A 27,554-nucleotide genomic window follows, 5' to 3' on the forward strand; every position below is an offset into this window, starting at 1 on the left:
GCGGATGCATGTGTTACGAGAATTCTGTCTTTACTATTTTTGAGAAGGTATTAATTCTTTTAAAGTGTTGGATTATACTCTTGCATATATATAATTCATTCCAGTCTTAAAGACATATAAAGTTTAAAAAAAGAAGAACAAGAATCAAAATGTTGTTAAGTGCCATCAAGCCGATTTTGACTCAGCAACCCCATGTAAACACAGTAGAACTACTCCACAGGTTTTCTAGATAGTAACCTTGATGGGATCTGCTCACCAGGTCTTCATCCAGGGGAGGTGCTGGATAGGTTTGAACTGCCAACCTTTCGGTTAGAATCTGAGCGCTTAACTGTTGCGCCACCAGGACTCTTTATCAAGAAGATATTGGGGATTGAATCATGCATCTTGTACTATCATTCTGGTGTCCTGAAGGCATAATACCTAAAATTTCAATGTATAGTTAAACTAAAATGGAGAAGGCCCGGGATACGCCACTTAAATAATGTTGAGAATATTCTATTTTCCCACCACGTGTGTGTCAGTTTCGTACATAGGGTTGCTATGAGTCAGAACCGAGTCCACAGCACCTAACAATTCTATGTCCATTTACATAGACTGCTGGATACAGTTTGCTAGTAGAAATTGCAATTAATAGATTTATCTTCGTAAGTGAAACTTCGAAATTTTATTTCATGGGTTTTCCTCATCTAGATTTTTAAAAAATTTTTATTGTGCTCTAAGTGAGAGTTTACAAATCAAGTCAGTCTCTCACACAAAAACCCATATACACCTTGCTACACACTCCCAATTACTCTCCCCCTAATGAGACAGCCCGCTCCCTCCCTCCACTCTCTCTTTTCGTGTCCATTTCGCCAGCTTCTAACCCCCTCCACCCTCTCATCTCCCCTCCAGGCAGGAGATGCCAACATAGCCTCAAGTGTCCCCCTGATCCAAGAAGCTCACTCCTCACCAGCGTCCCTCTCCAACCCACTGTCCAGTCCAATCCCTGTCTGAAGAGTTGGCTTTGGGAATGGTTCCTGTTCCAGTTTTAGGCTAGTCTTGTAGAATAACATGGCAAGAAAAAAACTAAGAATTATCAATAGTTTTTACTTGCTAAAAGCTAAATTCCAAATGTATTAGTAGGGATATCTTCTAATACTCTTTTTTTTCCTTTGTTTATTGAACTACTCAGGTTCTCTTCAGTATCTTGAGTCAATTTTAGTAATTTATGCTTTCTAGAATATAACTCACTGTAGATTTTTCAATATATTTTCATACATGTATAGTGGTCACTGCACGTTGGAATCTACTCAGTAGCAATGGGTTTGAGGTTTTTTGGGGGGGTTATAAATATATAAATTCACAGACATAGACATTTTATACACACGCAGACCCACACACACATTCATATGTATATATATGTGTATACACAGTACATATACATTGTAACCTGTAATTTAGAAATTTATAATCTTGTTGCCTTTATCAGTCACATGGCTATGTTTGTGTCTTCTTTCTTATTTTCATTCCTTGATAAAAACTGCCAAGGCCTTGACTGTACTGACACCCTTTTAACAGAAAACACCTTTGGCTAAAATTTACTCTTTTATTGTTTATGTAAGTGGTAACAATACAAGTGTGTGAGTCAGAAATGTAATTTAAAAATTTCCAGTAGCCACATTTAAAAAAATGAAATTATTTTAATGTATTTTATTTGAACCAATATATCCCACATATTATTTCAAAATGTACTCAGTATGAAAAATTATTCATATTTCACGTTTTTTTAAACCAAGTCTTCAACATATTTTTGAAGTGCCAACTATGGGACAACCACTTTCATAAATGTGGGGAGAGGGACAAGCCAGACAAAGTCTGAACCCGCAACCTTAATTTCCCAAATGTATGAGGGTGAGTCAAAAAGTATTGCTACTAGGGTTTCAGTTCCTACCTGCACGGGTTTATTCCAAACAAAACATGTATAAACACGTCTCCGTGATCAGTGGATGGCTGCAGACAAGTGCTCTCAGGGACACACTTGTGTTAGTGTCCTTAGAGTGCCTTCAAAGTAAAAACGGACACTTCTTGTGCTATGCAAAAAAAAATTATTTTGAGGTCAGTTCTAGTATCAAATTTTTAACAAAACTCAAGTGGACATCTTCCCAAATCATTGAAGCTTTCCAACAGGTTTATGGGAATGCTGCCCCACATAAAACAATCAGTTTTTAGATGGATCAAGCATTTTAAGGAAGGTCGGGAAGACCTCAAAGATAAGCCAGGAGAGCTAAGAGGGCTCAGGTTATGGTGACTATTTTTTGGGGTTCCAAATGGGTAATCTTGACAGATTTTCTTGAAGGACACAGGACAATCACAGGGGCTTATTATGAAGAAGTTTTAAGAAAATTAAAAAAGCTGCATTGGTGAGAAAAAGGGCAGGAAAGTTGCACCGAGGAATTTTATTCCACCACGACAATGCAGCTGCTCGTTCTTCGAGGGTAGCAAGGGCTGCCCTACAAGAATTTCCCTGGGAAACCTTACCCCCTCCACCCTACAGCCCTGATCTTTCCCCTTGAGACTTCTTTTTGTTCCCAAAATTCAAAAAACATTTAAAAGGAACACAATCTGAGTCCCTTGAGGATGCCAAAACTGCTGTTTGAAGTGGTATAAATCCAAGAGTGCAGAATTCTTCAGGGAAGGGTTAGCGAGATGGAAACACCACCTTCAGAAGTGTACAGACCTAGATGGAGGCTACGTGGGGAAACAATAGCATCACATGTTGATAATTTTGTTTAATAAAGGTTTCTATGACTTTGTAGCAAGACTTTTTGACTTACCCTTGTATTACAGTGTATTTAATTTCCCAATGTGTAGAGCTTTGTCAACAGCCACAACTGTGGGTTATGTAGGCTTTTCTTTTAAATTAAAACTGGTTTTAATTTAATAGCTGATTTTATCTTTAAAAAACATGGAAAATTTCAAATATGTAAGAGTGGAGAGAAGAGCAAAACAAAAATAAACACATCTATGTTCAAGACAGCTTACTATCGTGTTGCCAAACTTATCCTCATTTTTTTTCGCACAATCATTTTAAAGGAAATTCCAGACAGGATATCGTCTTATCTGTATAAACTTCATAACTTAACTCTAACCAATTTTTTTCATAACCAAAATGCCATTATCACACCTAACAAAAACATATTTCCTTAATATTATCTAATATTCACATTTTCCCATTGTCTTAAAAATCCTTTTTTACATTTGTTTGTTCAACTCGTAACCTACATAAGGACCGCTCATTCATTGCATTGGATTTGTAGAGCTCTTAAGTCTCTCTAAATCTCTAAGAGTTCCACCAGCCTTTTTTCAATACCAATTATTGGTTGGAGAAACTGGGTCATTTCTCTTGTAGAATTACCCACATTTTAGATTTATTTCTTGTTGTGTCATTTAATTTGTTCTTCTATTCCCTGCATTTTCTCTAAATTGAAGTTAGATATTGAGGCTTGATTAGATTCAGGTTCAGTCTTTTTGGCAAGACGTGCCTCTCTTACCACATTAGGAGGCACATAACGTGTTGATGTCCTGCTTCCAGTGATGTTAAGAATGATCGGTAGGTTAAGGTGTTGTTAGTCTGATCTATTCACCCTAAAGTTCCTGTCAGCCTTTCAGCTAATGGTCTTAACACCCACTGGGAACTGTGTGTAGGTCTATTCTTTCACTAAAAATTACAAAAATGGTCATTTTTTTCTAATTCTATAATTCTTTCTGCCTTCATTAGCTGGAATTCTCTAATAAAGAACTTTGCCTTATCAATTCCCAGCACGAACTGGTGCCCCAGCAACCTCCAGAGATATACTGTACAGATGGAAGAATACAGATGGTATGACTAAAAACTTTTACACATTCAGTGCTTTAATAGAGTTCTTTTTTTTTTTTAGAATGAATTTCCCTAAATTTAGCATGGTTTGAGAGGAGACGGAAAGCTTCAACACATCCGTTAACATATTCTTTCCTCTGAATAAAACCTCTTCTGGTGAGTTAGTTAAGCATGAAGCAGAAGGGATTCTTGTGCTCAAAAACGTCTCCTCTAGAATTTCTCATGCTCCTTGACAGAAAATTCACAATGGAAGGCTTTCTTACAATTATTAAATTACATTATGAATTCTCTGATGGTAAGTAAGGTGTGAATGTTGTCTAAATGCCTTCTTACATTCCTTACATTTGTAAGGTTTCTCACCAGAATGAATTCTCTGGTGCTGAATAAGAGATGAGTGAAGTCTAAAGGCCTTTCCACATTCTTTGCAATCGTAGGGTTTCTCACCAGTATGAATACTCTGATGCTGAGTAAGTTGTGAGAGCAGTCTAAAGGTCTTCTCGCATTCTTTACATTTATATGGTTTCTCACCAAAATGAATACTCTGATGTTGAGTAAGCTGTGAGAATAGTCTAAAGGCCTTCCCACATTCCTTACATTCATAGGGTTTCTCTCCAATATGAATACCCTGATGTGAAATAAGTTCTGAATAACGACGAAAGAATTTCTGACATTCCTTACATTCATAAGGTTTTTCACCAGTATGAATTCTCTGATGAAGAGTCAGATGGTAGCCACGACTGAAGGTCTTCCCACATTCCTTACAGTGATAGGGTTTTTCACCAGTATGAATTCTCTGATGAAGAGTAAGCTGTTGACGCACTCTAAAGGCCTTCCCACATTCCTGACATTCATAAGGTTTTTCACCAGTATGAAGTTTGTGATGTAGTCTGAGGCCTGTACTACACAGGAAAGTCTGTCCACATTCCTTACATTCATAGCACTTCTCAGCAATATTGAGTCTTTGATGCCGAGTAAGGTGTGCATATTGTCTAAAGGCCTTCCCACATTCCTTACAATCATAGGGTTTCTCACCAGTATGAATCCTTTGGTGGAGACTGAGTTGTCCTCGCACTCTAAAGGCCTTCCCACATTCTTTACATTCATAGGGCTTCTCACCAATATGAATTCTCTGATGTACTCGAAGGTCTGGGCCACAAGAAAAGATCTTTTCACATTTTTTACATTCATATAGTTTGTCAGAAGTATGAATTCTCTGATGTCGACTAAGGTGTGCACACTGTCTAAAGGTTTTTCCACATTCTTTACATTCATAGGGTTTCTCTCCAGTATGAATTCTCTCATGGAAAGTAAGCTGTTGGCGTACTCTAAAAGCCTTCCCACATTCCTCACATTCATAGGGTTTTTCTCTATTATTACTTCTCTCATATATAGTAGAAGATGTACGTTTTCTGTAAGTGGGCATTTTTTCACAGGTGGCTTTCTCTTGGTTGAAATATCCCTCTTGAGGACACTTCTGTCGCTCAAATTTGTTTTTAAATTCACAGTCTTTTCCAACAAAGGAATCTTCAAAACCATGATTTTTAATTTTTTCCCTTATCTCCCACTGGGATAAATTAATTTCATAAGTGTCGTTTTCTTGAAATAACTTGTTAGCGTCATAGTTGGATTCCAAACCTGAAAGAAACAAGGAGGCAAACACATCATGGTCTCCTAGTCTGAAAAAGTACACAAACACGTAAATAAAAAGTTTGATAATAGGAAAAAATTAAGAAAAATAAAGCTCAGTTGAATTGAATGAGCTAGAGAACTCTAAAATAGTCCTGTAATTTGAAAAAGTGAAAGGGAATAAAGAAAATGAGAAGAGCTAATGTAAAAAGGCTGGCGATGAGGGAAACAGATTAGAAGAGCATTTCTTAAAGACAGGTGTGGATTAGAATTATCCTGGGGAGCTTATGACACTTTTTTTTTTTTAATAAATATTTATTTTGAACTTTATAAAAAGCAATGCAGCACGCCATAGGCTGGTGTTAAATGTTGTCTGAAGTGCAAAATCCACGTTCTAACGTGTGTGATAGTTGCCAGGAGTATAGCGCTCTTGTTGAACCTGTATTCAGTCAGGTTAAAACAATGGACAATAAAAGAATGGACACATTCAAAAAACAAACAAAATAAACACTGCTTACTACAAGTTAGTTATGGAATCGTCATTTACGGTAAAAATGGGCACGTCCCAAGGCTCAATTTCTTCTTCTTTCACAACACATTTCACTGTTGTTGTTCAGGAACGTAACCTGAACAACCTAAATACCCTGACCACCTAAATAAACATCTACAGAAGTAGGCACCTGGCACCTGTATGTTTAACATTCTCTACCAGATTATTCTGATACAGATATAAGTCTGAGAAACTTAACTGTTTTTAATTGTTTCTCTTTTCAGTCAGAACAAAGTTCAAACACCCTACCATGAATAACATGGCCTCTGCCTGCCTATAAAATATTATCTCAAGCCACTGTCCCCTTTGCTTCCTATGTCTCTATCACACTTGTCTCCTTTAAGTTCTTAGAACATTTCATAATCTTTCCATTTCTTAGTTTTTCACAGGCTGTTAAATTTCCCAGGAATCCTATGACTTGGGTTCTCTGTATGGTTAGGTTCCTTCCTCATCCTTCAGATATCATGTTAAAAATCAGAAAACCTGTTCTTGATTTTACCTAATTTATGTCCATTATTCTCTATCCCAGTAACTTGTTCCTTGCTTCTTAACACTTTTCACAATTTTCTTGTTACACATTCATTAATTTCCCCATTTATAATTCCCTTTGTTTTCTTTCTCTAAACTTCCCCAAGGGCAGAAACAATGTTTCACTCACCACTGAATAACAAACCCATCCAAAAATGGGAAAAAAAAATTGCCGTAGATTCTGACTCACAGCAACCCTATGGGATGAGTAGAACTGCCCCATAGTTTCCAAGACTGTATTTTTTATGGGTGCAGATCATCAGATCTTTCTCCCATGGAGTGGCTGGTGGGTTTGAACCACTGACATTTTGGTTAGTGGCCAAGCGCCTTAACCACTGCATTACCAGGGCTCCAACAAACCCATAACACATAGTAAACCAAAAAACCCAAACCCTTTGCCACTGAGTCTATTCTGACTCACAGCAACCCTATAGGACAGAGTAGAACTGCTCCACAGGGTTTCCAAGGAGTGGCTGGTGGATTCAAACTGTCACCTTTTTGGTTAGCAGCTAAGTTATTAATAATGAAATTCCCACAATTAGTTAACAATTATTGGATATGCTGTCCTGCTTCCAATCGTATAAAACCCAATCGTATACCTTACTAAATTAACTACCCTCTCTTTTAACACTTGCTAGTGCAGTGGTTAAGAGCTATGGCTGCTAACTGAAAGTTGAGCAATTTGAATCCACAAGCCCCTCCTTGGAAACCCTATGGAGCAGTTCTACTCTATCCTAGGGTCACTGTGAGTCAGAATTGACTCGACGACAACGGGTTAATGAGGTTATAGAGATGGGAAAGAAATGCAGATCTAAGCTATCTCAGTCAAATATATAAATGAAAAATGATTTGTTTACGCCTAGTTATCCTTCCAACTGCCACTCCCTTTCACTTTCAGATGTTAAAGTGGAGATTGTCTCCACTGTAGATCGTTTCCTACTTTGATAGTCATGAAATTTCTTCCCTTTTCACAAACAAGGTAATAAGAGACCCGTTTACTTATTTCCTTTTGAGTTTATATAACTACACACATCTACGTTACAAACCCTTGACCGTCTTACCCCTTCGTACTCTTCCTCGTATCCTCCCTAACAGTTCCCATAGCCAAAGTCATCATCAGTGCTCCTTAGAAGTTTAGTGATCGTCGCGCATAACAACATGCCATATTCAAAGGCTTGTAAAATTCTCAGCAGAGATGTGCTTTTTCTCAAATGTGTATCTTCTCAAATTTTATGCAATAAGAATTCAATACTTTTAAAAAAGAAAAAGCTATTTTTCAAAAGCTATAACATAGCAACACTATAACCGGCCCACACTGGAAAGAATACAAATTGTTCATCAACAGAAGAGTGGCAAAGTAAATATGGTATATTGATACAATGCACACCAATGAAAATGAACAACCTACACCTACATATAATGTGGATCAATTTTAAAAATAAAATCGTGAATAAACAAAGCCAGTCAAAAGAGTATATACCAATTCCAGTTTTATAAAGTTCAAAAAAGGGAGAACTGGTCTATGGTGCCATGGAATGAGTTGTGTCCCCCCAAAATATGTGTCAACTTGACTGGGCCATGATTCTCAGTGGTTTGGCAGTTATGTAATGATATAATTTGGTCGTTATGTAATGACATAATCATCCCCCATGATGTGATCTGATATGATTAGCCAATCAGTTGTAAGGGGATTAGGGTGGGATGTAATACCCTTACTCAAGTCGCAGCCCTGATCCAATGTAAAGAGAGCTTCCCTGGGGTGTGGCCTGTATCACCTTTTATTTTACAGTCAGAGAGAGAGGGACCTACTACCACCAAAAAGAAGAGCCGGGAGTGGAGCACGTCCTTTGGACCTGGGTCCCAGGGCTAAGAACTTCCTAGACCCAGAGGAAGACTGCTGCCAAGACACATGGAGATCTCCAAGGCATGCCGAGCTCACAGATGTTGAAAGGAGACAAGGACCTTCCCCCAGAGCTGGCAAAGAGAGAAACTCTTCCTCTAGAGTTGGCTCCCTGAATTCAGACTTCTAGTCTCCTAAACTGTGAGAGAATAAATTTGTTCGTTAAAGCCACCCATTGTGGTATTTCTGTTATAGCAGCACTAGATAACTAAGACATACAGTATTAAAAAAATCAGCATAGCAGATAGTAGGAGGAATGGCTGGAAGGAGTCAGTAGGGGACTTCTGGTATATTGATAATGCTGTATTTATGAATCTGTGTGCGTGTTAGGTGGGTGCAGTCACTCTGTGAAAATTCTCTGAGCTACACACTTATGGTCAGTATATTTTTTATGTATATGTTATACTTCAATATACTAAAAAAAGGATATACTAAAAAGACATAGAAAGGCAACAGTGATTTAAACTGTGAATAAAGTTTTAAGCAGAGACATGTAAATAAATGCCATGGGCAGTACTGCTGTAAAATCTGTGTGTATTTCTCCATCTGTCTCCATCCATGGGCAATACTGCTATAAAATTTGTGTGTATTTCTCCATCTGTCTCCACCCATGGGCAATACTGCTATAAAATCTGTGTGTATTTCTCCATCTGTCTCCACCAAAGGAAGCAAATCAAAACTACAGTAATTTTGTAAGAATTTTGGGGGAGAAGTCAATTTAGGGCCTCAGTAAGACAAAATAAGAAAAGATATAAATAATACATATAAAATGACCAGCAATTCACTAAATAGTAATAACAGTGGTAAACAAGCAGGCAGTTATAAAAGTCTGACAAACCTTATAAGACATGATGGTTATTTTCAAATTTACTTGCAAATAATTTTACTTGCAAAATAAAAATTAAAATGAGTTATCAAAAATGAAACTCAACCAAAATCGAAACAAAAGGTAAAAATGTAAGAAAAGTGAGAAAGTGTTACTGTTTGACCATATAAAAGCTCTTACACACTGGCATAAGAAACACTGAACAATGAAAAAAGTAATAGAACAAAGGAAGTGAGCAGACAACACATGAAATAAATAGAAGCATAAACAAACGTAGGGCAAAATGTCCACAGCCACCTATAATAAACAAATTAGAACAAGTTATAAAACTTATCCTATAAAATTTGAAGGTCTTCATAAACAAACAAAATATTTCCAGTGGGAATATAGTAAAACTGAGATTCTTGTCTATGGCTCCCCACTTAAGTGGTTCAGACCTTGGCATGCTGAACATGGCATGGCATGGGTCAGGGAAAAAGAGGAAGACCGTCAAAGAGATGGATTGACGCAGAGGCCGCAACAGTGGGCTCAGGCGTAACAACAATTGTGAGGATGGTGCAGGAGCAGGCAGTGTTTCCTTCTGTTGTACATTGGGTCATTGTGGGTCGGAACCAACTCCATGGCACCTGACAACAACACGCAGAATAGTCTCATCTAGGAGACTGCAGTGTAGACAGCCGAGCTGTACGCTTACCAGAGTCAGCCATGTTTATTCCCAAATGGTTTATGCCAGTTCTTATCCCTGTAAGCAACTAAAAATTATTAATGTTTCATTAAAGACAATCAGTTCTATGAAAACTAAGTTGAATGCTTTGGAAGTACTGGCCATAAATGCATATTACACTGTTGTCAAAGTAGGCACAGGTAAGAAAATAGTAAAAAATTGTTGTAAAACATAAAAAAAAAAGGATTCTGTCCTCAGATTGCTTCACAAGTATCTTTAGATTCTTATTCCACTTTAAAGAAACTGAAATTGCAAATAATATCCTATGCATTATATGCGTGATTTAATCAAGAAAGAAGAGGTTGGACCTACACTGAAAGGAAAGGCCTGGCCAAACTTCAGAAGATTGGCCTATGGTTGGATATTTTAAATATGTACGTAAAATATTTTAAATGTTTAAAATTAATAAGCCAAATACTAGTTTGAATTCTATTGGGTCAAGGGGCTTTTTTTTTTTTTTTTTCTATTAAACACTACTGATGTGAAAAAAAAAAAAATTAAGCCCATCTTAGATCAATACAAAAGCAAAAATGTGATTTTCCTTTTCAGGGTATCAGCTTTAATTAAAGAAAAAATAAGAAGCAAATCACCTGGTCACAAAATTACTTTGTTTCTTGAGATATCATGTCTTTAATCACCTTTCTTTGCTGACACAGAGGACATAGGATACAGAATATTTATGACCAAGGGAGTTCTGTAACCACAAAACCTGGGTTAGTGTATCAAGATATGAAAAGGTTAAAAGCTTATAATCACAGAACTGCATTTCTGAGAATCAACACTGATCAGTTGCTGAACAATCCGTACTAAGTCCCAATGAAATACCAAGTAATCATCATATTCGGCTGAATATTATTTTCTTATTTCACTGAGGAAACAGAAACAATCAGAAGAAAAGTGTTATCCAATCAACCTATTACGTATCCATATTGCATTCAAGGTATTCGTGTGCTGGTTTCTACTCCTTCCTGCTATCTAAGGTCATTGCTTACAACATTAGCCTCTCTGTGCTCTGTCAATTTCACTCTCTTTGAAATCATTCCCTTCAGTCTACAAACATGCTCTAATACCTCACATCTTAAAATATATTCCCTATGCCCCACATGGAGCCCTGATGGCACAGTGGTTAAGAGCTTGGCTGCTAACCAAAAGGTCAGTAGTTCTAATCCACCAGTTGCCCCCCTGGAAATGCTATGGGGCAGTTCTACTCTGTCCTACAGGGTTGCATGAATTGGAATGGACTCAATGACAACGAGCTTGGGTAGGGGTATACCCCATGTATCTGCTTTTTTAAGGCAATATTCCTCCAAAGAATTGTACATACCTATTTTCGCCATTAGAGGAGCCCTCGTGATACAGTGGTTAAGCGTTTCGCTGCTAAGGGAAGGTTACGCCACTCCACAGGGGAAAGATGTGGCAGTCTGCTTCCACAAAAATTACAGCCTTGGAAACCCTATGGGGCAGTTCTGCTCTGTCCGATAGGGTCGCTATGAGTTGGAATTGACTCTACAGGAACGGGTTTGGTTTTGGTTTGGATTTTCACCACTGCCTCACCTCCCATTTTGTTACTTCCTAGTAACTTAAAAGTCCATAGAGTGCAGCTGGTGGACACATCTTTAATGTGTCCTTTTAATCTACAGATTCCCCTACTATCTTTTGATTTCCCTTACAATTAATTTGCTGAAGAAACTGTTTTTGGTCCCTTAGAGTTCTCCATAGTCTGGATTTTGCTAACTACAGCCCCAGGGTGTAGTTAAATATGTTCCTATATTTTCTTCCCACAGATTGGTACTTGGCTCTAGAAGCATGACCAAATTTAGGATGAATTCACGTACTTCATAGACAATATTGTGTTCTTCCATTTAGAGAAATATAATGTGCGATTGTCTCCATTTCTGTGATGCTATCAGCATTGATGTTCAATGTCTAGATCCAAAATTCATTATGGGTTTCAAAATGGTAATATTCTATCATTCCTTCTTCATTTATTTGCTGAAAACTTTTATTAAGAGAAACATCCCTTCATCTACTACCTATCAATACAGTTCTTATAGGACAGGCAGGATATACGCTTCTTTTTCTTTAAGTTTACATTTTCCAGATAAGGTCGTTTGCTCTCATTTTCCTATGGTGAACAATTTATTGTCAGTATCACTAGAAATTCATGGAATTAACCATATTTTACACATTTAAAACACTGCAATTATCATCTGTATTGATGCTCATCTTTGGCCAGTTGGAGACTCGGCAAATCGACTTGTCTTCCCTGATCACCCTATCTAAATTACCACATCCACCCATCGTCGTTCTCCATACTCTTACCCTATTAACTTCTCTTCATAGCACTTAATCACTTTGTAATAGTTAGCAACCCATTTATTTGTTTACTGTATGGCTCCACTACTATGTGGTAAACTCCATGAGAAAAGGGCAGTGAAGAAACAGATGCACAGAAGTTGAAATATAAAATATGAGCTAGAAGGAAATTATATCCAAAATACAGGGAAAACGTCGTCATTATGGAAGAAAGCTTTCCCCTGCTGAATGGGAAGGAAACGATGACATGGTAGTGGGCCTGTAGATGAAATTCTTTTGGTGGCTCAGGCTGAGAAGATCTAAGTTTTCTTTCCAGGTTTCAAGTCACTTCATCACAAGCAACATCTAAAGGATGTGTCTCCTTACTCACCTAGGCTCCATCTTATTTTCGTATCTCTCACAACCATCCAGGGCTCTTTACCTTGCTCCAATAAAGTAACCACATCTGGCTTAGAAATGGAACCTCCTCCTTGAAAGAAAATAAGAGATCATAAAGACAGCATTTATTTGATCAGGCCTTGACAATAAAGAATGGTGAGGGGATTTAAAAATACTCAGAGTTACTTTGGGTCACAAGGAATAACAACAACAGAGAGGCAGGGTCGTGGTCTTCTTTTGGTCTGAACTCATGCAGGCTCTGTCTCTTGAGAAGAAGTGAGGGCAGAGAGCACTGATTTCAATCCTGCCTCTGTCACCCGAGTCACTAGCACAAGTAATTTAATCTCTGTGTGCCTCAGTTCTCTCAGGTGTAAAAGGAATGATAATAATGCCTACCTCAGGGGACCGTTGGGAGATTTGCAAAGGTGCTCAGCTGAGGGCCAGCAAAATAGTAAGCACTATATATATTTATTAGGTACTCTTTTGTTTTTTGTTTTGTTATTTTGGAAAGTGTGCGTCAGGGTTGTATCCTTTCACCATTCCTATTCAATCTATATGCTGAGCAAATAATCTGAGAAGCTGGACTATATGAAGAAGAACGGGGCATCAGGATTGAAGGAAGACTCATTAACAACCTGCGATATGCAGATGACACAACCTTGCTTGCTGAAAGCAAAGAGGACTTGAGGCACTTACTAATGAAGATCGAAGACCACAGCCTTCAGTATAGATTACACCTCAACATAAAGAAAACAAAAATCCTCACAACTATATCGATAAACAACATCATGATAAATTGAGAAGATATTGAATTTGTCAAGGATTTCATTTTACTGGGACCCACAATCAACACCCATGGAAGTAGCAGTCAAGAAATCAAACAATGTATTGCATTGGGAAAATCTGCTGTAAAAGACCTCTTTAAAGTGTTAAAAAGCAAACAGGTCACTTTGAGGACTAAGGTGCACCTGACCCAACCCATGGTATTTTCAATCACCTTATATGCACGTGAAAGCTGGACAATGAATGAGGAAAACCGAAGAACATTTGATGCATTTGAATTATGGTGCTGGTGAAAAATATTGAATATACCACGGACTGCTAGAACAAATAAATCTGTCTTGGAAGAAGTAAAGCCAGAATGCTCATTAGAAGAAGGGATGGCAAGACTTCATCTCATGTACTTTGGCCGTGTTATCAGGAGAGACCAAGGCCTGGAGAAAGACATCATGCTTGGTAAAACAGAGGTCCAGCAAAAAAGAGGAAGACTCTCAATGACATGGATTGACATAGTGACTGCAACAATGGGCTCAGACAGAGCAACAATTGTGAAGATGGTGCAAGACTGGGCAGTCTTTCGTTCTGTTGTATGTAGGGTAGCTGTGACTCAGACCTGACTCTGTGGCACCTAACACAGGTATTCTTTTTGCTACTATTTTTATGAGGAAAATATTTAGTTCCTGTGGTGAAATGAATTCCTTTATGTGGCCTTTTGCCTTAGTTCTTTGGAAAAACAGCTTGAGAGATTTTTTTCCCCTAAGCCCTGAGGAGTTACCTTTGCCCTAGTTTTCTGCCCTAGAGGGCTTATTACTTCTGTCCAGGTTGACTGACATTTTCTGGGTAAGCTGTAAACTACTGTATGGTTTGATACTTTTTGTCTGGCCCTGAGCTGCAGCCTGCCCTGCGATTGGCTTATTTTACACACCTTGCAGGGATTGGTCAATATACTATAGACTATGCAAATGAAGTGACCACAGACTCTGCAAATGAAGTGGCTATGGTCCACTAAGGGGATTGGTCAGTTCATGGCCCTGCTGGAAGGGTTATGCCTTCAGTTGACAAGGAATTTGCTTATATATGCAGCCAACCTCAGAGGTTTCAGAAATGAGAAAAGGCAAGAAGAGAAAAGAAAGAAGAAGGAAGAAAGAAGCGTAAAGGAGAAAAGGCAAGAGGCAAGAAAAGAGAAAAGTAGGGACAGAAAGGCAGTGAGGAAGCTCTTAAAAGAGCTGTAACACGGATCAAGGGCTGTAACACTGAAGACAGTGAGAGGCCTGGAAGGGGCCCTGCAGCAGAGCCTGTGGTGACAGGCCCTAAAGGTGTCCTGTGGCAGAGTTGGTGGTCATGGCAGAAACCTGCTGCTAGGAATGCAGGTAAGAGAGCTGAACAAGGCTGCTATGATGGCTGTGAGCTGGGTCAGTTAGCTGTGGAAAGGTCGACGGCAAGGAGCCAAAGGCAGAGAGGTCTGTAAGGCTGAGAGGGGTTGTGCATGGACAAGAGGAGGTCTGCCCTGAGGGGGCTTACAAGAGGCTTGTCCTAAGAGGGCTGAAAGGAGGCCTGCACAGCCAACAGGGAGCATGCAGGGCCAACAGGCCTGTTCTGAGGGTGCCAAGAGGAGGCCTGTCCTGAGGCAGCCAAGAGAGAGGCCTGCCCCGAAGGTGATGAGAGGAGGCCTGTATGCCTGAGAAGGGACGTGCAGGCCCAAAAGGCCTGTTCTGAGGGGGCCAAGAGGAGGCGTGTCCTGATGCAGCTGAGAGAAAGGCCTGTCCTGAAGGTGATGAGAGGAAGCCAGTCTTGAGGGGGCCTGTCCTGAGGGGGCCTAGAGGGGGCCTGTTCAGGGGGCTGAGCGGAGGCCTGCACAACTGAGAGGGGCAAGCACAGCAGAGAGAAGAGCTTACTTGCTTGCACGGCTGAGGAGGGCAGAGAGAGCTGTCCTGCACTGAAGACGGGAGGGATGTGTTCTTCACCTCGGGGAGCCTTCTAGGCTTTGCCTGTGTGCTTCCTGATCCTGATCCTGAGTTGTATGTAGCCTTCTGATCCTGATTCCGATCCAGAGCTATACCCTGTTACTTCCTTAATAAACCACTTAACCATAAGTGTGGTCTGTGAGTTCCATGACCATTGCAACCAATTAGTGAACCCAGCAGAGAAGTAGAGCGTGTCATGGGGGTGGACGGCTGGTGTCACAAATGGTAAGGAAGCTATAGAGCAGAGGTATGTCTGACCTGAGTCTCATAGGAATCAGCTTTGTGCTGATGGTGAATCTCTCTCCTCCCGAAGCTAGAGGACTTCAGACACTACTAGAACCTTACAGTTTCTTCCCAGGATATTCATGCAGGGTTAAATGTAAAGTTCACGGATTTTAAACTTTTAATCACAAAGCACTTAAAAGACAATATGTCTGTTGTCGGAAACTAAATGTGTCTACTTGAGTTTTAATAAACTGCTGATTCTACCCAGCATCATATATATCATATAAGCTCTTTTAATAGGTATATAGAACAAGACACCTCTGTCTTGTTATTCTCACTGCAGGTGGGTCAGCAAATAACATAGGCCACCTATATCAGTATGAAACCATATTTCTCTGATCCTGGTTTTGTTGTGCCTGTTGTAGACTGAATTGAGTCCCCCCAAAAGAAATGTGGAAGTCCTAACCTGTGTAGTTGTACATAAGACCCTAAACATGACTTTTGTTATGTTAATGAGGTCATACTGGAATAGGGTGGGTCCTAAACCTAATTACCCAGAAGTGTCTTATAAAAGGAGCACAGCAGACACAGACACAGACACAGACACATACACAGGGAAGATAGACACCAAGGAAAACCAAAGAATATCAAGGAGCTCCCCTGGGCTACCGAAAAGGAAGGACCCTCCCCTGGAGCAGATATACTGATTTGGACTTCTAGGCTCCAAACTGTGAGACAGTAAATTCCTGTTCTTTAAAGCCACCCAGTTCCGGTATTTTTTGTTACAGCAACAGTAGGTAACTAAGACAGTGTCCGAGAGTTCATATGCAGCTTTCATTAAAGAAAGACAATTGCAGAAAAGCATAGAGGAAGGTGTCAAGATCAATTATGAGGATAGATGCTTAATAGAAGTGCTTATTCCCAAACCACAAAGGAGACATTCCCCTAGTTTCTAGAAAGACAGCCCTCAAATTCGACTCTGTGAATTCCTAAATTATTTGAGATAGATAAGCTTACCCAGTGACACCAAGTTGCTGTAGTTCTCTAGTATCACATCTCTGTACAAGCTCCTCTGATACGAATCCAGGCATTCCCACTCTTCCTGAGAAAAGTCTACAGCCACATCTGTGAACACTACCAGATCCTGAAATGACAAACCCACACACTATTTGTAAAATTAAAGAAAATATTTGAAAATAGAAGGATTTCACTGAAGGAAGGGAAAATATGTCAAATGAATATGCTGGGCCTGGAAGCCTGTAATATGTATAAACAAAAAAACAAACCTGTTGTGATCAACTTGATTCTGACTCATAGCGACCGTGTAGGGCAGAGTAGAACTGCCCCATAGGGTTTCCAAGGAGTGGCTGGTGGATTCGAACTGCCGACCTTTTGATTAGCAGCCAAGCTCTTAACCACTGTGCCACCAGGGCTCCACACTGTGTACAGGCGACAATTAAGAAATGAGTGGGGCTGAAGCACAGCACGTACATGTTTCTTAAGGTTACCATTGATAGAGACCAGAGGCTGGCAAGTTTTTCCCATTAAGGGCCAGGTATTAAATATTTTAGCCTTTGCAAGCCATGTATAGTTTCTGTAGTACATTCTTCTTCTTTTTAATCCTTTGAAAATGTAAAAATCATTCTTAGCTTGCAGGCTGTACAAAAACAGGCCATGGGCCAAATTTGGCTCACAGGCTATAGTTTTCCGACCCCTACCACAGACAAAATTTCCTACATACTGTGGGATACCTAATTTTATTTACTCCCAGATATGTTTACACAATTATCAGAATTTCTCAATTAACTGGCAGAGTGTTCATAAGAACACTGCTTGCAAGAGGCCTGCCTCAAAGTCTCAATACAGGTGATTTTCCCTATCTCCTTCTCCTTTAAGGATTAGAAAAAACAACTGATGGGTTTTTTTTTTCCCCCACAAATGAACTATAAAATCTCTACTTTAAGGAGAGTTTCCAAACATTAAAGAATTTCTTTGAGGCCTAAGTTCATCTTTACATTCTATCACTAGCATTTTTCCTTGTTATAGTAAATCCTTTATTGAGTATTTGTAATTTACTACACAATAGTTTGCTTTATTTTAAGTTCCACAAAAATCTCGAAAAGCGCACCGTCCGACGCGGTAGCTTGTCCACACGAGGCTGTGGGGCACTTAAGTTGTGGCTCATCCAAACTGAGAGGTGCTATTAAGTGTATACACAGCAGATATCAAAATCTTGAGAAAGAGAATGCAAAACACCTCAGTAATGTTTTAAAAACTTAAAAATTATGTATGTGCCCTGCACACGTTTCTGCTATTTAGATGTGGCTACCAGATGACTGGAAATCACGGACGCAGCTCACGCCGTGTTTCTTTTGGCCAGTGCCTTCTCTAAGACGTCCGAGGCCCTGAGTCTCAGATCGAATAGCTCCCTCTTGGGACCTCATTTCTGCTCCATCTCTGCCCTAGACCAATCGGGCGCGCAGAAGACGCCGAATGATTTGGTCGGTGCACCCACCCCTGGACATAGACAGGAGGGGCCTGGCTGCTTGGCTTTGTCCCTGGCCGGAAGGGAAGAGGCTGGGGAGCAGCTGTGGCATGGAGCTCTGTCTGGGAGCTTCAGAATAACGACTGAGAATGTTCATATCATTTGAAAAATACGATGTAATTTTAAACAAAGAGTAACACCAACTTACATGAGCCATGTTTTTAGAATTGCAAGTACTGGTCAACGTTCCTCAAAGTTCATTTTCTGGAAAAGCAGAGTCCACAGAAGCCAGAGCTGGGGGAAGAATACGAAGCCATGAGAACAGCTGTCTCAGAGCTCCCCAAATGACTTGAAAAGCGTAATCTACTTCTTCATTCCTACACAGACCCCCCTCCCCCACAATACACACACACAAATTAGGAGAGGTAAGAGGTAGTTCAGGCATATAGGTCCTCTCCAAAGCCACAGGGACAACAGCTGCACGAGGACACACACAGAGCCGTCTCCCTGCATCAAAGCTCACACTGAGACGCTTGGGCAGGAGGGTTTCAGATCCAGACCTGAGAATGGACTTCCCAGACCTGCTCTGAGCAGGTCTTCCTCCCTCCACGGCTACCTGGCCAGCAGAGAAGTGGCCATGCCATTAAAAACAGAACTTCCTTCTTGGCTTTAGAACCTGGCCGGCCTCTCCAAAACAAGATAGAAAATAGCATAGACAAGAATTTCCCAAATTTTGTAATCACCTGGGATCTTTAAAATATTGTGATGCCTGGCACCCATCCCCAAACATTCTGATTTAATTTACAATGAAGAGTGACTTGGGAATCAGAATTTTTAAAACTTCCCCAGGTTTTTATAAAACTTTCCCTAGGTGATTATAGGAGTCACTGTGAGATGCAAACGGTTACCACACTTGGCTGCTAACCGAAAGGCTGGTGATGTGAGCCCACCCAGAGGCCCCTGGGAAGAAAGGCCTGGGAATCTATTTCCAAAAAATCAGTCATTGAAAACGCAGTGGAGCACAGTTCTCTGACACACGTGGAGTTGCCATGAGTCAGAATCAACCCTCCACCAACTGGTAGGTATGTAGGTGCTTGTAACAGGCAGCTAAGTCTGGTTCTCAAACCTTCGCATGCATCAGAATCCTTGGGAGGGCTTGTTAGAACAGACTGGGAGGCCTCGCTCCTAGAGTTTGGGATTCAGTAGGTTTGGAGTCAGGCTTGACAACTTGTATTTCTAGTGAGTTCCCAGGTGACGCTGATGTTGCTGGTCCAGGTGCCACGCTTTGAGGACCACTTTCATAGACCACATCCAGCAGCTTTTCTCAGGCAAACTGCACTTGCACACTGGGATCGCTTGCCCTCGGCTGAACTACATTCCAGAATCCTCAGGGCTCAACACTCACTATTTTCCTCATCGGGAACACACATATTGCTGATTTGACTCCATTTACCACCTTGGTACCCAGGCTGAGGAAAAGTGAATTTGTGCAACATAAGCATGGATAATTTTCTAGAAAGTACAGTTAACCCATCAATCCACCAAAAGACATGAAAATGTACTAGTAATTAAGGAAATGCATATTAAAGGAATAAAGAAATACCATTTCACACTGGATTACCAGATTTGAACAACTGATGATACCCCATATTAGTAAGAACCTGGTACCAAACCAATTGCTGTCCAGTTGATTACAACTCCTAGCAACCCTATAGGACAGAGAACTGCCCCACAGGGTTTCCAAGGAGCAGCTGGTGGATTTGAATTGCCAACCTTCTGGTTAGCAGCCGAGCTCTTAACCACTGAGCCACTAGGGCTCCATATTAGTAAGGTTGTGGGGAAATGGCCACTAGTACCAAGATGTAGAAAGAATATAATGGAATGTGGATAGAAATTGTTTAAAACGGAACAAAAAAAAAAAGCTAGAAAGGACACAAATATCCTTCGGCATGGTTAAATAAATGACTGTGCCTTCACACAACAGAAAACTGAACATCCATTAAAAATAAAGACAAAATTCTAATTTGCTGTCATGAAAAGATGGCCACTACATACTGCTGGGGGAGAACACAGGTGAGAAAATAGCATCGTAGTGTGATTGATTTTGGTGGGAAAAATACAGATATGCATCCTTGTATACGTATGTGCATCAAACAGTCTGCAAAAGGACTTGGAGTAACATTTTACTAAGTGTTCTCTGCTTAGTGGTATTCCAGGTTGTGATGGGTAATTTTACATAACATATCAGCTAGACTATGGTGCCCAGTTGTTTGCCCAAACACTAGGCTAGACGTTGCTGTTACGGTGTTTTGTAGATGTGATTAGCATTTACAATCAGTTAATGTTAAGTAAAAGAGATTACCCGCAATAATGTGGGTGGACCTCATCTAATTAGCTGAAGAGCAATAAGAGCAAAAACTGAGGTTTCTCAGAGAAGAAATTCTGCTTCAAGACTGTACCACTGAAATCCTGCCTGAGTTTCCAAACTGCTGGCCTGTCCTACAAATTTTGGACTCAAGACAGCAACATCAGCTCTTTTCTGAGTTTCCAGCCTGCCCTACACATTTTGAACTTGCCAGTCCCCACAGCTGAGTGAGCCAAATCCCAATCATCAATCAATCGATCACTCTCTCTCTCGCCCTCCCTTCCAATCCCGTGTGCATGCGTGTGTGTGTGTGTGTGTGTGTGTGTGTGTGTGTCCTATTGGTTCTATTTCTCTGGAGGACCCTGAGTGATATACAGGTGATCTTTATTTTGTTTTTCTCTGGAGTCTCCAAAGGTTTTTAAAATTTAGTTTTTATCGCTTATACCTGGACATAAATTAAAAATAGCTGTGCAAAAGATTATTACAAAAGCCCTTTAAATTTCTATCCCTGTCACCCTGTTCCCATCTTCCAAATCCATAGACAACAACTTTCACCTCTTTTGGCTATCCCTTTTGCTATTTAAACTCCATACATTTAAATAATACGTGAATATTATTTTCAGTTTTAATCATTATCAACTGACTTCCTACTAAGAAAGACACAAATTTTTCTTTTTCTCACCCACTTCCCACCCCAAATGTGCACAGTTGCATTCTCCCCTTCTTTCCAATATGGTTTTATCTCATTTCAGGGTATATGAACATCCAGATATATTTTTAAAATGAATATTCAGTGCATATTATTGTGACCATGTAAACACCATCACCAACTGAACTATTAGTATACTCAACTTCCTTGCACAAGTTATTTTCTTTCCTGAGGTTAAAATAATCTTCCTTTTTGTAGCTTAGTTTTCTAGGAAATTATCATTGTTTCATTTCCCAAATTCTCTCCCAATTCAAGAATCAGGAGGCTGAGGCTTCTGGCATAAAATAGCAGAGCTATCTATTTCATACTCTAAGAGATCAAAAGCAGTCTTTCAGAGTGTCACCTATACTCCAGCTGGCAAAAGTCAGTGTCACATTCCTGTCTCTGAAATGACAAGACACATCTGCCACACGACCTTGAAGTTAAAAAGTTGGTCAAGTCATAGGAGCCAGAAAGCCTGCTGAAGGAATTGTGTGAGCAGGTTTTAGCATTCCTGCCCAATAACTGATTTCTTAAGTAACTTAGAAAACATCCATAAAATGGATTAGGGTATATAATTAGCTTTATCCAAAGAATTTGGTCTTCGTCCTTGATTCCTGGGGGGTAATCTTTAAACTCCTGAAGTTTCCCCAGTGATTAGAGTTTTCGTTATTCATGGACAGATTCTAGATCACACCTTATAATTTATTAGTGATGTTGGACTGGGGCTAGCCATGCGAGAAAGATCAGCCTGACTCTGGGAAGGGGAGAGGGGCTAGAAGTTGAGTTCAACCAACCACGCGATTCAATCAAGTATGCTTTTGTAATGAAACCCCAATAAAAACTCTGAACACTGAAACTCAGGTGAGCTTCCTGGTTGATTAAAGGCATCAATCCGTGGGAGAATACTGCGTTTTGGGGACACAGAAGCTTCGGGTCTGAGACCCTCCCACCCCACTGCGCCCTATGTCTTTGCGCTCATCCTGATTTGTATCAGTTATAATAAAACTGTAATTGTCAGTACAACACTTCCCTGAGCTCTGTGAGTCAGTGCTAGTGAATTATCAAACCTGAGGGGATAGCGGGAACTCCGGAATTTGTAGCCATCAGGTCACAAGTGAGAGTGGCATGAGGATCCCCAAACTTGCGACTGGTGTCTGAAGTCTTGGGCAGACCTGACAGTCTGGAGAACTGTGCCCTTTAAGATCTGACTTAACTCGGGTGTGGGGGGGGTTAGGGTCAGAAGAAAAACTGCATTTGCAGCTACTATCAGAGAAGACATCTAGAGCTGGTGTTGGAAGACACACAGGCACTGAGATGGAATACTACCATTGTCATTAGATGCTAAGAGTTAGAAAACAGTTAGGGGAAATGAAAAATATTCAAGATACACTGAAAGAAAAAATCACTTTACAAAACAATAGACAATATGATTAGATTTGTAAAAGCATTAAAGTGAAACAGACAATAGATGGAAAATTTCTTGTTGAAGAGGAAAATTAATAACAGACATCTTACTTTGATATTAAGTTTTTTTTTTCTATCCATGAAACCAAGTATTAACCATAAAAAGCCTGGCCCAAACTGCAAAAGCCTGCCAGAAACTGCTCTACAGCAATGTAAATTTGTCCTTTGCTGCTAGAAAAGTCAACTCAACAGCAACGGGTTTGAGTTTTGGTTTTGGGCTACACAAAGGAGAGTCAGCAAAACCATTTACCTCCTGATCCAATGAAAAAGAATCTGGGCTCTCCTAAGCAAATCTCAGAAAGTCTTCCGGCTGCAGATGGGTAAAAACCCAATGTTGTCCCGTCCATTCCTGCTCATAGGGACCCCATAGGGTTTCTGAGGCTGTAAATCTCTATGGAACCAGACTGCCACATCTTTCTCCCCTGGAGCGGCTGGTGGTTTCCAACAGTTGACCTTTTGGTTAGCGGTCAATCACTTCAACCACTGCACCACCAGGTCTACCCTTGAATACTGTATCTCATTAACACCTGAGAGCCTTATGTCTACCCTCCTTGCAGATGGGTAGAGGGCCAAATTACTAGCAGCCAAGCCAGAAGTAAGCTGACCTCGGTAAAGGGAGGAGGGAAGGGTTCACTCAGTCATGCTAAGTTTAGCCAATGGTTGATCTATATTTCTCCCACCTCTTCTCTTTATAAGTTTCCATTGTAACTAGCTAACTTGGAGCCATTTGTTTTCTTTTGGAATCAAAATGATCTCTCTATATGCTCTAGTGGCACGGTGGTTAAGTGTTCAGCTGTTAACCAAATGGTTGGTAGTTCAAATCCACCAGCTGCTCCTTGGAAACCCTATGGGGCAGTTCTACCCTGTCCTATAGGGTCGCTATGAGTCGGAATCAACTCCATGGCAACCGGTGTTTTTTTTTTTTTTTTATGCATATAGAATAACAACTCAGAATAAACCTTATGCTTCAACTTCTTTGAGATTTGATTATTTTTAACCCTCTTAAAAATCTTAATTCGGAAAGGATGCCTTAATAATTTCCTGTCATGACAATTAAGTTTTAATCAACATCTCTATAATCTCAAGTTGTAACTACTTGGAAGGTCTGTCAAAGCAGAAGGAGATCATTGGGATTTTACCTTTCTCCCATGAAAGCACAGAATTCCTCTTTTAAACTAGTAACTAGGGGTCTTGGTTTGTTTTAAACTTTCAATTAGCATTATTCTTCTATTCTTCAGAAATAAAACCATACATGAAAGCACATATTCTCATAAAAATATTTGGGGGAAAATATACTTAAAAATATTAATAGTGATTATTTCTGCATGTCGGGGCCATGGATAATTTTAACTTTCCTATTTAAAGGTTCATTATACTAAGTACTTCAAAAGCCTGCATCAACTCTATCATCAGAAATATAAGAAAAAGCTATCCCACTAAAAAGAAAACATTTTAATGAGTTGGGAAGATGAAGTACTTTACAGTCATTAAGAAAACTGTGATTAAACAGGCTTGCATACATGGTAACAAGAGGGAAATCAGTGTGGCTAAGAAAACATTTTCTACTCGTTCTTGAATACTGTATCTCATTAACACCTGAGAGCCTTATGTCAAGGGACATAATCCTGGTCCGTGGCATTTCCATGATTAAGAGACAGTATGCACAGCAGACAGAAAAAAAAAAAAAATGCTTACTTCACAGCAGCTGATCAATAATTTGAGTTTACCCCTCCCCAGGTTCCAACAAATAATGATTAAATAAGTGCAAAGTATCTTATAAATTCCAGCCTTAGTAATCAGGATTCATATGTAGCTTAATTTCTTGAAGATTCTTATTTACAACAAAAAATACTTCTTAATATCACATTATACTATTTTCTTATGACTAACTCTACATAGGCATGATTTTTATTAGCTGTACAACATTTAATCACATGGATGGAGTGTGATTTACTTATCCAACTCCATATTGCTCAATACTAATTTCGTAAAAGATTACTTCAAAAGTCATTCCCAGTTGTTCCTTTTTTATTCTAGACCAGTGAGAATCAATCTTTTTGGGTCTTATACAACTTTCATTGTATCACGAAATGATAGGCTTCCTCCCTTCAAAATCAACCATTTACAAATATATGCAATTCTGTATATAATCTGAAGAGATTTTTTGTTGCCTAAAAGGCCATAAACAGAGTCCAAAGACCTCTCGTTAAGTCAGAGTCCTTGTTCTGGTCCACTGGAGCTTCTGCTTGCGAAGATCCATCGTAATTAACTTCACATTCTTACTGCCCTTGCGGAATAACCAAGAATCATCGTTTAAGCAACAGCCAACCAGGCACTCTTCTAAGAGCTTTACAGATATTAACTCAGTTAATTTTCAAAACAATCCTAAGAGGTAGATACTATTATAATTCTTATTTCAAAACAGTTTCCCTGGTCAGCTCTGATGCATGGCAACCCCACAGGCGTCGGGAGAACTGTGCTCCGTAGGGCTTTCAGTGGCTCTGATAGGCTGGAAGTAATCTTTCTTCCTAGGTGCCTTTGGTTTGAACGACCAAACTTTACTGTTATTAGCTGAGCATGTAACCATTTACACCACGGGGGACTCACCTAATTCTTATTTTACAGATAAGAAAACTTTGGCACAAAGAGATTAGCCAAACTCACTCAGCTAGTAAGTGGCAAACAGGATTCAAACCCTCTTAATCTAGGTTCAAATTTTTAAACACTACACTACATCTCTTTCAACCCATCTAAAGATCAACCCAAAAGACTCATGCTGTCAGACCTCAAACCACATCAGGCTGGTACCAAAAATTTCCACTCATGGATTCTTGGGGGGTGGGGGGGATGGGACCCTTCCCACTTCAAAAGTCATTAAAGATATCTGAACTATGCCACCTGAACTATCCTGTAGCAAATCACAGTAAAAAATAAAGTGTGCACATCTTAAATGCTAGCAAGCAGCCGTCTAAGATGCATCAATTGGTCTCAACCCATCTGTGGCAAAGGAAGATGAGGAACACCAAAGACACAAGGTAATTATGAGTCCAAGAGACAGAAAGGGCCACATAAATCAGAGACTATATCAGCCTGAGACCAGAAGAACTAGATGGTGCCCGGCTACAATCGATGGCTGCCCTGATAGGGAACACAACTGAGAACCCCTGAGGGAGCAAGAGAGCAGTGGGATGCAGACCTCAAATTCTCGTAAAAAGACCAGGCTTAATGGTCTGACTAAGACTAGAAGGACCCCAGTGGTCATGGTCCCCAGATCTTCTGTTAGCCCAAAACAGGAACCATTCCCAAAGCCAACTCTTCAGACAGGGATTGGACTGGACTATAAGACAGAAAATGATACTGGTGAGGAGTGACCTTCTTGGCTCAAGTGGACACATGAGACTATGTGGGCAGCTTCTGTCTGGAGGGGAGATGAGAAGGCAGAGGCGGACAGGAGCTGGCCGAATGGACACGGGAATACAGGGTGGAGAGAAGGAGTGTGCTGTCTCATTAGGGGCAGAGCAACTAGGAGTACATAGCAAGGTGTATACAAATTTTTATATGAGAGACTGACTTGTCTTGTAAACAGTCACTCAAAGCACAATAAAAAAAAATTAAAAAATTAAATAAAATGTGCACATTAACCTCCAGCAGTGGTTCCAAATCATCAGAATCCTCAGAAAAACAGTACTCACAGAGGAATTGAACATCTAGCACATGGTTAACTAACTGTAGAAGAGTATGAAGTGGGCACTACAAAAGAGAGAAATTAATTAGGTCCCCTATCATTAAATGGAAAAGGACATCAGGCTTGGTAAAATAGAGGGTCGGTGAAAAAGAGGAAGACCCTCAACGAGATGGATTGACACAGTGGCTGCAACAAAGCACAAGCAAAGCAACGATTGTTAGGATGGCACAGGACTGGGCAGTGTTTCCTTCTGTTGCGCATAGGGTCGCTGAGTCGGAATGGACCCAATGGGATCTAACATAATTAAGTGGATCCCTGGTGGCGCAGTGGTTAAGAGCTCGGCTGTTAACCAAAAGTTTGGCAGTTCGAATCCTCCAGCTCCTTGGAAACCCTATGGGGGCAGTTCTACTCTGTCCTATAGGGTTGCTGGGAGTCGGAATCAGTTATCATTAAACAGGTAGGTAAATCCTAAGGCCCAAATCGATGAACAGGTCAGTCTTAAGCAGGGCATTTCAAGAGAAGGAAATCAACTGGTACCGTGTCCTGAAAATCTAATGCATTTCATGAAAACAAAGCAGCAAACTCACGTGGAACCTGGCTTTTACAGGCGCGGCAGCTATCCCTTCCCTCCTCTGGATGCTGGCACGGCTGGAGGAGGAGACAAGGTGCATGACAGCCCAGGCCTTTCTAGCTCGGTCAGCACCCAGCACCCCGTCCCCACGCGCCCCCGGCCCCGGCCCCGCCACCTGCACGCACAACGGAGACGAGAGGCAGTGGAGAAGGCCCGCGGTCCCCCAGGTCGCGCTTCCAGCTGTGCGCGACCCGGCTGACACGGCACCGCCCGGTCCCCGGCGTCTCCCCGCGTCCGTCTACGGGTCCTGCCAGCCCCGGAAGCCCGGCCCGACCCAGGTCCCGGAGTCCCGCGGGGGCCTGCACTCCGGTCTCCACCTCCGCCGTTCCTCTCCCTCTGTACGGGCCCAGGAAGCTGAGCGGACCACGGTCCCGGGCCCCGCGGTCTCCCGCTTCGCGACAGGCCGTGCCCGCTGGCCCGGCCGCGCACCCAGTGACCGCCTCACGGCTCAGCCGCGCTCCGGCCTCAGGACCGCGGGCCGCACCCGGGAAAGTGCCCGGCCGCGGCCCAGACCCCCTCCCCGGTCCGCTCGGCACATCCAACGCACCCCGCGCCGGGCC

At 40.9% G+C, this 27,554-nt stretch overlaps 1 protein-coding gene across 2 annotated transcripts; it reads right to left on the reverse strand.

The window, feature by feature from the left end:
* Positions 1–1,463: 1,463 nt before the first annotated feature.
* ZFP30 (ZFP30 zinc finger protein) lies at positions 1,464–27,040 on the reverse strand. 2 transcript variants are annotated; one of them, XM_010601582.3, is made up of 5 exons: positions 26,951–27,040; positions 18,367–18,452; positions 16,691–16,817; positions 12,697–12,795; positions 1,464–5,491 (listed from the first exon to the last, which is right to left on the reverse strand). In XM_010601582.3, exons 2-5 carry the CDS (start codon positions 18,373–18,375, stop codon positions 4,125–4,127), a joined length of 1,602 nt encoding a protein of 533 aa, XP_010599884.1. In that variant the 5' UTR covers positions 18,376–18,452; positions 26,951–27,040; the 3' UTR covers positions 1,464–4,124. The 2 variants fall into 2 exon arrangements, with proteins under 2 accessions (XP_010599884.1, XP_023397253.1); XM_023541485.2 differs by lacking the exon at positions 26,951–27,040 and having other exon boundaries at positions 18,367–19,184.
* Positions 27,041–27,554: the final 514 nt, after the last annotated feature.

The sequence above is a fragment of the Loxodonta africana genome, chromosome 11 (genome assembly GCF_030014295.1).
Source record: "Loxodonta africana isolate mLoxAfr1 chromosome 11, mLoxAfr1.hap2, whole genome shotgun sequence".
Classification (NCBI taxonomy): Eukaryota; Metazoa; Chordata; class Mammalia; order Proboscidea; family Elephantidae; genus Loxodonta; species Loxodonta africana.

Bases quoted from the DNA above. Each gene is read 5' to 3' on its own strand.
- ZFP30 (XM_010601582.3), bottom strand. The intron at 12,796-16,690 runs GTAAGCTTATCT...TTTTCTTTCAAG, and splicing joins CAGCAACTTGGTGTCACTGG to GAGGAGGTTCCATTTCTAAG. The intron at 5,492-12,696 runs GTGAGTAAGGAG...TGTTTCTTTCAG, and splicing joins GAAAATAAGATGGAGCCTAG to GTTTGGAATCCAACTATGAC.